Genomic DNA, 13,088 nt, shown 5'->3' on the forward strand with positions numbered 1-13,088 from the left:
AGGAGGGACAGTGGTTTGATCATGTCCAGAGGAGGGACAGTGGTTTGGACATGTCCAGAGGAGGGACAGTGGTTTGGTCATGTCCAGAGGAAGGACAGTGGGTATATTGGTAGAAGGATGTTAGAAATGCAGCTGCCAGGAAAAAGAAAGAGGAGATATGGATGCAGTTAGAGAGGACATGGAGGTAGTTGGAGTGAGGACAGAGGATGCAGAGGACAGGGTGAGATAGAGGAGGATGACTCGCAGTGACGACCCCTACAGGGAAAAGCCGAAAGAAGAAGAATCGAGAGCCGACATTCAGCTTGAAATAGGGTGTAAATCATGCCCACCCGGCTAGACACTTTGTCACCCAGTCCACAAATGGTGCGTATCCATTCAGAAGCAGAAAACCAGGTAGTGGTGCTGTCAGCAGATGTCAAAACGTGTCAAAATAAAAGCCTCAACAATAAGAAAGCATCAACGTGAACTCAAAACAAAAAAAAGAATTGTGCCAAACAAATAAGATAATTGGTAGAACTAAATAAATGTTTTGGTATTAAATCAATTGTTTTGTTATTCTTCAGATTTATTTTCTGTAAGACCTTTATTTTTTGTTTGATTTGGTTGACACAATTCAAACACCTCACTTTTCTGATCTTTCTTTATGTCTGAGCAGAATGCGTACATAGCTGCCCACTGCTCCACCTGGGGGTATCTCACGTGTGAAGGGTTAAATGCAGAGAACTAATTTTGCCATTGTATGGGAACATATAATGATAACAATCTCAGACTTGACTTCACTTACCCGCTCCACGATGCGGACAAACCCTGGTATGCTGGTCTCCTGGTTACTCCTCTTGGCATTTGTGTGGAGGTACACTCCCTCCTTCTCAAATATCAGCTGAGAAAGAAGAACCAAAACACTCTAAAATAACCAGTTATTGGAAAAAACAAAGTAAATAATGACAAATATATCACAAAGTGTTGAAAGTAAGTTCCGATGTCAATAAATGTTATTTGTAAAGTCATTTGGGTTATTAAAAGTTTGGGATAACCTTTATCTTCTCAGTTGTTTTAAACAAACATGACAAAACCCCAAATGTTTCATAACACCGTGCAGGAAATAATGCTCAAATCAGTCCTTAATCATAAATATTGATGGGATCTGTCTTGATCATTTATAAATGTTAATATAGGCATGTTAACTTTGCAGCAAAACTGCAACGTTTTAAAATAAAACTCCTGACAGTTTCACAGGTGAGATCAACAAAAAAGATCCAGTGACTCAGTTAAATCACATGATCTGTGAAAAGAAAGGTCAGGAGGTCAGAAATTAACTCACGTTTTAAGAAACCTTGTGTGGACTTTTCAGTACACTTCTAACTTATCAATCTACAAGTTATAATATTTATATATTTACTCATTACGAAACCGATTTTAAAGCTTTAAGGCAGTCAAAATAGAAAAATGTGTCCAAATTTACTAGTGACACCATTAAAATAAAGGAAAACTCATAAACTGAGTAGTTTTAGCAACTTTTTACTTCAGACTGTCAGCGTTCACAAATGTAAAACCTCCCAAAGAACGAAAATGTGTAAATACCTTGAAAGTCTCAACGTTTTCCTCCATTTTATTTCGTTTCAGTCGCTTCTTCGTTCCTACAAAACAAACTGACGTCACACTTCCTGCTTAGGGGAAGTCCCACCTCCTTCATGTGACGTAATCAGTCAACGAACCAATCAGACAGCAGCGATTTTTTTCTTCATATTTATTTACTTTAAAGACCAGAAATTCACATTAATGCCACATATTAACACGTATTTTAAACAAGTTTTAAATTAGTGTTTAAATGTGGAAAATCTTAATTTATTTAGGCTCGGATGCAGTTCCAAATATTAACCATAAGATCAGCTAGTCAGCTTCACTCAGCTAACCATAAGGCAGCAAACCAGATTAAACCCGCCACCTTTTGTATTTTTGTGACTCATACCCGTATTACTTTAAGAAACACTTTTAATATCAATATTACTCGTTGTTTTCCTAAATACACAAATAATAACAGCACTGTGTGCCTTTGAATCAAGACTTTACTTGATAAACTGAAGACAACGAAAAACATTTATGGGGGAACGGGCAAAAGTGCACGAGCTCCTAACGAGAACGAGTACGTCCCGTTATCGGGCACGTGTGCGACGTGCTTCGAGTTGGTAAACAGGTGACGTCAGAGCAAAGTCAAGCTAAAGATAACTCCGGATGTCATCTGTTTACATTAAAATATTTACTAATCTCGTTGAATGCATTATTTTAAATAGAAAAAAAATATCAGATTATATTTTTCGAGTATTATAACGTTTTTTTCCGCGTTTTGCAGGCGTTTAAATATTAAGATTACGGCAGGTATTAAATGATTTAAAGTTTATAAATGGTAAATCATTACTGGTGATTTTTTTCAACATAAAACTAATAAATATCATAAAATTCGCTATTAGTTATTTTGTATTTGAAAAAAACATTTTTTTTCAAGAAGGAAACTGGCTAGTAATCAGATACTTAAAAGGTCTCATTTAGATAAAACAAGTTTTTGCTAGTCTTACGAAAAGGACAAAAAAAAATTCCACTAAATGGCTTTTATTTTGAAATTCATAACCGGAAACGCTGTGGATAATGCTAGCTAGCTTGCTGCCTATGGTGTCTAGCCTTGCTAGGGGAGAGAAATCGTGGCAGAGGGCAGAAATACTTGTGACTAGAAGAAAAATTAAGCCTGTTTAACATCTGGCACCGGGGAAGAAAGAAACAGAACAGGTAGGCAAATCTCAACCCTCGTTTTTCTCATTATTAAAGTCGGATTTTGGCTTATTTTAAAGCCTGAAATGGACGGAAATGTAACATTTCATCATGCTGCTCCACACAACAATAAACAAGAAGATACAATAACAACAGCTGCAGCCGCGGCAAAATGCATCACCGTGAAGTCCACAATGTGCAAATTTAATCGAGATTTGTGGATATTAAGAGTTATAAAATAAGCTAAACAGAGTCATTGCAAAGCGCTAACAGAAGCTAAAGTTGTTAGCATTGCATAATAATGTGCAGAGGAGGTACCTAAAAGCTGGGGTAGCTGCTACACAGACGATTCTTCTGCAAGTTTAATATCTTTACATACATCTACCTAATCGTGTGCAAACGGATGTTTGATACATAAGCAAACCTAACACAACTGAGAAGTCAACTAGGCGGCTTATATTTGTTTGTTTCCTGTTTTTTCAGGTATCACCAGCAAGTTGGAAACATCTCTTCTCTCCCCTGGCTCTCCATTGTGCAAGGACACCACCTGAAACATCATCTTAAAGTCACAGAGTGCCTCTTCCCCCCACCCTGCATCTTCATTACTGCAAAAACTGCACCAGCAAGAAACCAGTCAGATACATTGCAGCTGCCAAAGTCAGAGCTTTAAGTTTGAAGCCCCCAGATCAGCCAAATAAAATCCCACTTCTGATCATCTAATTTTCAAATCTCCCTAATTTCTTATCGGTGTTACTCATCAGGGTAAGTAGGAACTCTTAAAACGAGGACTCCGCGTTATCATGGCCTCCATAATCCATTCATCTGAGCCTGAGATCCCAGACAACCACAAAGAAAGCTGGCTGGCGCTACTTTCTGCTGCTGAAATATACTGCCAAAAATCTGGCTGTGACCTGGCCATCCTCACAGCCTGCAAGAAGTTCCGGTCACCTTCTGGAGAAGGAGAGGGAGTGAAGACCCGGGAGGGCAGCGCCGCCTTCCAGAGGGAGTGTGATTTCTCCTATAACGTGTGGGGTCCGGGATTACTGGCAGAATCAGCACGCCGCTACATGGATGATATTGGTGTGCTGCATTCCACGACCATGCTAACAGCTCAAAAGCACACACGCCAAACCGGGGAGGAGGGAGGAACTAAGCTGATGGTTGACTTGACCTCTGACCTTGGTCACAGAGGGGTGAGTGGACTGTTTTCACTTCATTCCTCATTGACTCAAACATGAGCTCACGGTCATATATTGTTTGTTTCTGTGTTGAATATGCAGAACTTGACAGGTGACAGCGGGGTGGGTGGAGTCAGTCCCAACGGCAGACTTTACTCCCAAAATTACCCGTCCATCTACAGCTCAGAAGGTGCAGCGTTGCATGGCGGCGGGCAAAACGGGAACAGAGAGAAGGGACGGGAGAGGAGCATTCTGGAGGCAGAGCGAGAGAGACAGAGGTCCGGGATTGTCAATTTGGAGGAAGAGGGAGAGGAGGCGGAGGAGGAGGAGGACATGGATGAAAGACAGCCTTATGGGAATGAAAGTGCTGGTGAGGAATCAGACCATCTGAGTTTGAGGAGATTTTTCAGTGTGTTGTTGGTCGCTTCATGTCTCTCACAATCAACGAGGAAGTGTTTTTTATCGCCCGCTAAACAATGCAGAGTGATAATGTTTTGGAGTCAAGATGGCCGCCACAGCCAGCTGACCTTACAGAGCAAACAATGGCTGTAAATATTTACACACAAAAAAAGGCTCAGATTTAGCGTGGTAGTAGCTGAGAGTCATTCCAACAGCTACTGAGCTCTTTACAAGATCTTTACCTCAAACTTTTGTTTTAGACACTGACATCAACCTTGTTTCTGTTAGTAAAATATTTCATGAACCACCGGGCTGATTTTAACGATACTCTGGGCAGTTAATCATTTGTCGCACATTTACAGCTAATAAAATTTTTGGAGTAACCCAAATTCAAGATGGCCGCCACAGCTAAACAGCATTACAGAAATTAATATAACTCAGTCAGTTTAGCGGACATAGAGCTCAGATTTGCTGTGAGAGCAGCTGAGGGTTGTCCTCAACACACTTTTAGAGCACTGCACGACTTCTAAGCCTAAAACGTTGTTACAGTCAACATAGTCTGTTAGCAAAATATCACTAACCTCTGGACGGATTTTAGTGAAACTTTCAGAAAGTAATTATTGGATGTACATCTACAATTGATTTACATTTAGAGTCGACAGAGATCAAGATGGCAGTCACAGCTAATTTACTTTGCCAAAACAAATTAACTTTAACTTACTGAAAAATTACAGATGTTAGGGTAAAGTTTATGTGGTAGTAGCTGAGAGTCATGTGGCTGTGGTGGGCGCTATGCTAGGCCTGTCACGATAACACATTTTGCTGGGCAATTGTCTCAGAAATTATTGTGATAAACGATAATATTGTTTGAAATTTGACAATAATTAGTAGTTATTGTCAAACTTCATAAGAAATGTTGGTTAATTTTTGTGTATAGTACCGTTTTTTGACCACCAGATGACTGTATGAGACTGTTTTAACCGAAGGATGGATAGTGAGGGAGCAAGCAGCGTGTCTCTTTAATAAAAATGGGAGAGAGGCCCCTTGACGTGACAAGGGCTGTTTCTCGTTCCTTTATTCAGTTGGCGGACGCTCTGTGTTCTTTTTTGCACAAAGTTTTTAATTTTAAAAAAAAATCATTAAACAAGTTCTCAGCTTCTTTTTGCAAAGAAAAACAACTTTTTACACGAAGGCACAGGTTTCAACTGTGAATTTTGGAGCTTCAACAAGACGGAGTTTTTTTTTTCCCCGAGGTCGTCCGGTTAACTTAGCTTCTCAGCTTAGCTGCTTTTAATGATCCAAAAACACAGTTTTGGACGGTTCAAACAGATTTAAAAGAGAAAGTGAAGAGCGCCGGAGTTGAGCCTTTTGTCGTCCAGTGTCTTCAGTAGAAAGAGAGAGACATGAAGAAACGATAAAGCCGATAAATGAAAACGAGGTTGATAATTTATCATGCGTTTAATTGATTTGTAAATTTGACTGCTTATCGCGGCAGGCCTATTTGTGACGTCTCGATTGTAATTCCCCTCCAGGTGTTTTCTCGATGGACGAGGACTCCATTTCTCGGGACTGTGAGCCGTTCTTTGAATCTGAAGGAGAAGAGGAAAGCACTGATGGTGAGGGATTTCTCCGACAAAATCAAAGTTTTCGTCTCTGAAGTGCGGACACAAAGCTGAGCACCGTGTGCTTGTTGTGCATCAGGTTCTTTGAGTGAGGAGGCCCCCCCGCCACCGCGCGGCATGGCTATGGTTAAGCCTGCGTTCTCAGCCCGCCACGTCCAACACCCCCTGGCTCTGGCCCGCTCCCTGCCTGTGTCTGTCCCTGTATGGGGCTGCAAAAGCACCAGAGCTGCTCAGGGGGACAGCAGCAGCGGCGAACGGGTGAGAAAACCTTTTTTTTTTTTTTTTTTTTTGATGAGCGCTGCTGGTTCGGGTCATGCAGCTTCACAAAGTTAGATCAGTGAGTGAGTCGGATATGCTTTCTGTTCTTTTTTTCTTTGACTAGATGCAAACAAGAAAAATAAGACAAACCTCTACAGAATCCTGATTGGGGCAAAATAAAGACAAAGTTTACATGAAATATCAAATAATTAGAGCAAAAACAACCATAATGTTTGTGATGATTTTCAAAAGGTTACAAAAGTAAGTTTATTAAGAAGGTGAGGTGGCTTGGACTTGTGGTCACTTCTGTTAGTAACTAATATGTTAGTTACACACGAGCGATGGTATGTTTCTGCTTCTAGGACGAAAATGTGGCCGATACTTACCGACGTGAAAAGATCAACTAAACACTTCTTGAATAATTCTCTCAATTAATTTTTTCATATATGATTAGAACAGCTGGTTTGGTTTTATTTCTTGACGTTGCAGTTTTTGCAGCCTTGCATGATGTTGGCTCCTGCTGATGACACCAAATAGTTTAATTTATTTTCTCGAAACTAACTGGAAACTAAACCATGAAATAAAAACAATCTGCTTCACTTCACAAATGAATAAAATCAACTTTAAGTTCTAGGACTTTTTTTGAAGGACAGTTGGGCTCTGAAAAGTTCAGGAAAAACAATCAGCAAATTTAAAACGGCCTCGAAAAATCATCACGACTATGTTTCATATTAATAAACAATTTATATAAAACTCAAAGTAAACTTCAGGTTGAGCGACACTTTGTGTTTTTTACTCTTCTGTAGATAAAATCAAACAAAAATGTAGTTCCTTAAAATGGCATCTTAATGTGATGAGGAAGTGGAAATATCTCCGCTAAATACGTTTTGCTAAAACATGTCAAGTAAAGTCACATTTATTTATAAAGCACATTTAAAACAGCAGCTGTTACAAAACAGTAAGATCAAAGCCGTAATTAAAGGCAAAACACAAACAAATAAACAAGATGTAATTCAAAGCATCAAAAATAAAAACACAAAACAATGAGAAACAAATAAATACTAAATCAAATCACACTGTGTTAAATGTAAAGTTTTTGTTGTGATGGAAATTTTTTAAAATCTACCTGCAAATGACTTCGCTCAGTATAAAAATAGACATTGTTCGAAAAAATAAATAAATACAATAGTCCCTCGCTACTTCGCGGTTCGTTTATCACGGACTCGTTCTATCGCGTTTTTTTCAAAATAAGATTGGACACGACACACAACTGGCTGATTGATGGACGAGCCGCACGATTGGCATGGGATTTTTATTTAAAATAAATTATTTTAAATTATTTAGCACCTCCTGCACCTTTGTGCAGCCCAAACTGCAGGATAAACTTCCTGCTGCAGCTGATCAGCTGTTCACCGTGCAGAAAGGTGAAGTGGGCGTGGCCAAGAGCGCTTGCAGGTGGGAAGGAGCAGCGGAGGCAGGGAGCTGAAATCATGACATTCTGTGCTCTTTTAGAGCGTTTAGAGTTTAGAAACATTGTTTAGAATATTGTAAGAGTGTGGGAAGGGTTTAAAACACCTTTGCATATATATATATATATATATATATATAAAATAAACTACTACTTGTACTAGTATTCTTACTTTGCGGTTTTTCACTTACAGCAGGTCTTCAGGGTTCGGATCCCCCGCGATAAACGAGGGACTACTGTAAAGTTATTGTTGATTTTAGGGATTAATTGCTCCTGTAATATTTCATTTTGTTAAAAAAAACAACAACAAAGTTATTGTTGTCAGACACCATTCAGTTCCCAGTTCAGACATCTTCTTTTCACGTGATCGTGAAAGTGTGTAAACCTTTCAGACTCTTGTGCAGTTTGTTTCTGACGCCAACGTGTCCGTTTCAGGTGGGCTGTGCTGACCTCGAGCACATCGCCGCCAGCATGAAGGCCCTGCTGGTCCCCGGAGCCACCGACGGGACGGAGATGTTCGGGGCCCTGCCGCGGCCCCGTCTCAACACCGGCGACTTCTCCCTGAAGCACTGAGCGGGTTAGGAGCGAGGCGAGCAGAGAGAAAGGGATTGTGAGGATTGTGACAGTATGTGAAACAGTGTAAAAGCTAGTTCCTCCGTTTCTTTCTCCCCTCACTAACCAAAATTAACTGCACGTGCGTTTTCAGGAGTAACGAGTGTGAAGGAATAACACTACCACCACCTTTACTTCGGCTCGTAACATTTCCCACCACTACACGTACACTACATTTGGACTGAGCCTCAGGTTGTGTGCTTTTTGACCCGCAGCGCTGCACAGCAGCGACTCTAATCAAGACTGAAGCTGAGATTGAACATGTTTACCTGCGTTGTGACGCCCTCTCATCTGTAGCTGCTTTGTTGTTGGGTCTGGTGCTCCACGCTGACACCTCATAGTGAATAACAGCAAAAAAAAAACAACATCATTTACAAGAAACGTGGCAAATTATTGTGATTATCACAATTTCTTTTGTTCTTAAGGGTTGGATAGAAAGGCTGAAGACTCCTTCGTGCTGGCATTAAACATTAAACCTCTAAAGATCACTAATTGGCCGTGCAGACACATTTTAGCAAGCAGTCCTGTCTGCTTTTGCTTTTTTGATGCTGCAGTTGCTTTATCAGTGTTTTTGACTTGCCAGATTTTCACCAGGACTCCGGCAGATTGGTCGTCAGTGCAAACAAGTCGCCACAAGATGGTGCCGTTAAACTGCAGCCAACAAAAAGTTTAAATGGTGACAGATTTATCCATCCGCCTTTGTTAATGATTGGAAAATGTTCTAGAGTCTAAAAAATATATTATTAACGGGTGAAGAGCTTAGTTGTTGCTGTTAATGTTGCTAATATCTCAAACTATCATGTTGACGTAGATCATGGAAGTTGGCTGTAGTTGGTGATTGGCCTCTTCAAATCAGTTCTCAGAGAAACCCACGCTGGCTTTTAAGTAACTCTGGTTTAAAGGTGACACATTTAACCCAACATGTTAATTATTAAGCTGTTAGACTTGGTCCAGGCGACTTCCTGCTCCACACGCCAGTTTCAGACTGGGTCAATGATTTATTATGACGTTCTGCAGAAGCGCAACAATGAATTAAGTGTTTGAACGTGGAAACGTCGAACTCCACACCGGTGCCACGATTCTCGGAAGCCGGAGTCCATTGATGTGAGGTTTTCTTCGGTCGATGCAGATCTTTAGAAATCTGTGCAGCAGATGCAGATGCAATACAGCAACCATTAATATTTAATTTTCTTAAGTTCGCATAAACAAAAAATTTAACAATTACCCGAACTAAACGTGTGTTTTAATCCTTAGAGGAACACGGACACCTAAAAGAAGACAGACGTGGATACATTTGTTGGTTCCCCTCCATATTATTATATATAAATAAAAAACTGACACGACTCAATCTTGGAAACTTCGACGCAGGTATTTTGCTGAATTTCTGTCTTTGTTTTATTTTTTGCTAATCTTGGAGCCTCCTGGGTCTTCATGAAGCCGTTTATGGATCAGAATGAGACCGAGCAGAAAGTTGACCTCGGACTTCAGCTTGATGGTTTTATTGGCTCTTTTTCTACAGCGCTGTCTGATCAACCTGGGGTTGCATTTCCTCTTGCATCCATGTCCTGGAAAGTTGTCTACCTTCCCACGGGCCTTCTACTTTTTTAATAATCTTGCCAGCTGTGATTATAGGATCGAGAAGCTGCTTGGAGATGACCTTTAAAAGGAGAGGAAATGGTTGATAAAAAGCGTCAAGCCTCCTAAGACACTAATTAAATTTGTTTTGTTGTTTTAAACTGGACTATTTAGCAGATTAATCAACTCTAAGGGCACAAATCTGTTAATATTTAGCATATTTTTGAAAAAATAAAACATTTTTCATTCACTGTCTTATACTACAGACTTGCAGATTTTTCTTAAACACCTGCTTTTAACTGAATAGTGATAATAACAAATGACTCGTTAATAATAATGATAACCGAGTCGTCGTTTCAGTGAGCTTTGAGGGGAACAACAGATTTATCTGCGTCTGTTTTTAAAGTCGAGCGGTTCTGTGAGTGGCTGATTTCAGCTTTTTCTCACTCTGTGTCTGGATAACTGGCCAAAATCACATTATTCAGAAAGTGATGACTATTGTCCAAACAATAAGTCTATTTAAAGTCGATCGCTTGAGTGTAATTGCTTTGAATAAAACAGACCATTCAATATTTGATTTGTAGTTTATACACCAAAGGGTATTAAATCACCATTTTACTTGTTTTTTTTTTTTTTGTTTGTTTGTTTGTTTTCTGACCACACTTGCCTTTATGAGTCCCTTTTATTGATTTGAAACCCAAACAGGTGAATTTTATTAACCCAAAGCAAAAAAAGCTCATTTTTAAAGATGAGAAGTTAAATCTATAAATCACTTAAGCAGGTTGAAAATGAATCCAAACCATCAACACTGAAGGAAAATTCCTCCAATCAAGCCAGTCGATCTCTGGAACGTCTGATCATTTTCAGGACAAACGGGATTGTTTATGATTATAAATGTGATTTTTGAGGCCGCTGTAAGAAATGAGAACTTTCTGTGGGGCAGAAAAGCACCGAGCGTCACGGGTTGTGTTCAGCTTCGTACCTAAAGAAAAGAGCTGAAGGGCTTTTTTATGTTTGCTTTAATGTTTGGGAGAAAAGGCTGTGTTGTTTTTTTTTTTTTTTTTTTTTCAAAATTCTCCATAACTGATTGAAACAAGTCAGTTTGAACCATTAGCTTCTGTCTTATAACGAGTAAATGACCAACAGGCTCTTTGTTTATTTGTATTTCTCACGAGGAGCAGAAACCGTAAGAATGACGGTTTTAACATAAACCTTTTGTAAACGTGAGCAGAGGACACCAGCACCTTCTCATTACACGACTTCTTTTTATTTTCTCCAATGAATGACTGACTGATTGAATGATTGTAAACCAATTCTGCTTTCCAGGTGACGGTGTTGTTCTCTCATTTTCTTTGATGTTTAAATGCCTGACGAGAGAAGAAGTGACTGTGTGTGCGTGAGAGAGATAGAAAAAACGGGGATGGAGTTGGTTTGAAATGCGTCCATCTCTGACATTTCAAAAATAAACAAATGTTCCGTTAAATACTTTTATGTTTCAAATAAAAGAGCGACACCAAGAGAAAAGACTCGAGTTCTTGTGTGAGCCAGTACCGCGTCCGGTCTGAAGGGGGCGCTGGAGGACGGGAGGTGAGGGTGTGTTTCAAACAGAAGAAGAATTGATTGCCTACATCTAGCACAATTTAAAAATAAAATAAAAAAGATACAGACTTGTTAAATAAGGTCATAAAAACACCCAGCTTTACTTTGACAAAAAACAAACAAACCTCGTAATAAATTTACAGAAACAACTCATTTGTCTGTATCGTTGGCAAAATGTCGAAACAATAGCATTTGAGATTCAATTCAAGATGGCTGCCACAGCAGCTGTAACAGTTCATTTTACAGGAAGTGAGCTAAAACGTGGAACAGTGGTCTGCTACAGCTAACTGATGCCAACCACTAACACTTTGAGTGCTACAGTTGCACAAAATCTTTACCTAAAACTTTTAACTGTTGGCGTCAACCTTGTGTTTGTCTTTTAGCAAATTACACTGGCCAAAAAAAGTTGCCACCTGGATTTAACCACGCAAATAGGTACGAACCTCCCATTGGATAATTACTGCATGGGCGATTATCTTTCAGCTGGCAACAAGTTATTTAACCCCAACTGGTGCAATAAGTTGTTCCTCATTTCTTAAACATGTCGAAAGACGCATCGCGTGGTCGTGGAAAAGATGTCAGTCTGGTTGAGAAGGGTCAAATCATTGGCATCGAGCAGAGAAAACATCTAAGGAGATTGAAGAATCTACTAAAATTGGGTTAAGAACTGTCCAACGCATTATTAAAAACTGTAAGGATAGTGGGGACCCATCGTCTTCGAGGAAGAAATGTGGCCAGGAAAAAATCCAAAGTGATCGGCGATCACTTAAAACATTTGGTGAAATCGAATGGAAGAAAAACAACAGTAGCACCCAGGGCTGTGTTTAACAGTGGAAGTAGCATTTCCACATGCACAATGTGAAGGGAACTCAAGGGAGTGGGACTGAACGGCTGTAGCATTAATAAAAACACTAATCAGTGAGGCTAACCGGAAAAAAAAAAAGGCTTCAATTTGCTAGGGATCATAAAGATTGGACTCTGGAGCAATGGAAGAAGGTCATGTGGTCTGATGAGTCCAGATTTACTCTGTTCCAGAGTGATATGGGTAAGGAGAGGCAGGTGAAGTGATGCATCCATCATGCCTAGTGTCTAGTCATCAATGCAAGATCTTGGTGAAAAATGTATGCAACACTGGATGGAAATAGATCTTGTGACATTGCAGAAGCTTATCGAAACAATGCCACAGCGAATGCATGATGTAATCAAAGCTAAAGGCGGTAAAACGAAATATTAGTGTGACCTTTTTTTTTTTTTTTTGGTGGCGACTGTTTTTTTTGGCCAGGCAGTGAACCAGGGGGCCAATTTTAATGAAACCCTCAGAAAGTAACTATTGCTTGTACATCTCTACAACTCATACAAGATAATCGCCATAGAAACATTATCCCCACAAAAATGGCTACAACTCAGTTTTTTAGATATTGAGCTAAAACTGTGTGGTAGTAGCTGAGAGTCGCCCTCGACGCGTACTCTGAGCACTACACATTAGGCAACGTCTTTGCTTGGAACTTTGGCATTGATCGTTCTGGGTCATGTCTATTAGCAAATTATCACGTGCAACTGGACAGGTTGTAAAGAAATGTCCACAATTGACTAATGTTTGTAGTCAATCCAATT

At 39.8% G+C, this 13,088-nt stretch overlaps 2 protein-coding genes across 2 annotated transcripts in view; one reads left to right on the top strand and one right to left on the bottom strand.

Moving 5' to 3' along the window:
* tbc1d17 (TBC1 domain family, member 17) overlaps nt 1-1,664 on the bottom strand; it is an 11,603-nt gene extending 9,939 nt beyond the window's left edge. Inside the window, exons 1-2 of the mRNA XM_037688702.1 lie at nt 1,582-1,664; nt 785-880 (exon numbers count right to left, since the gene is read on the bottom strand). Coding sequence (XP_037544630.1) covers nt 785-880; nt 1,582-1,608 — 123 coding nt within the window. The 5' untranslated portion in view covers nt 1,609-1,664. The remainder of the gene's footprint in view (nt 1-784; nt 881-1,581) is intronic.
* Nucleotides 1,665-2,642: 978 nt separating this feature from the next.
* akt1s1 (AKT1 substrate 1 (proline-rich)) lies at nt 2,643-11,392 on the top strand. The gene is made up of 6 exons (XM_037689212.1): nt 2,643-2,781; nt 3,247-3,956; nt 4,044-4,311; nt 5,873-5,956; nt 6,042-6,220; nt 8,124-11,392. The coding sequence occupies exons 2-6, from the start codon at nt 3,564-3,566 to the stop codon at nt 8,259-8,261; spliced, it is 1,062 nt and encodes a 353-aa protein (XP_037545140.1). The 5' UTR covers nt 2,643-2,781; nt 3,247-3,563; the 3' UTR covers nt 8,262-11,392.
* The last annotated feature ends 1,696 nt before the right edge of the window (nt 11,393-13,088 follow it).

Source organism: Nematolebias whitei, chromosome 15, assembly GCF_014905685.2.
Source record: "Nematolebias whitei isolate Nwh7 chromosome 15, NemWhi1, whole genome shotgun sequence".
In the NCBI taxonomy this organism is placed as follows: Eukaryota; Metazoa; Chordata; class Actinopteri; order Cyprinodontiformes; family Rivulidae; genus Nematolebias; species Nematolebias whitei.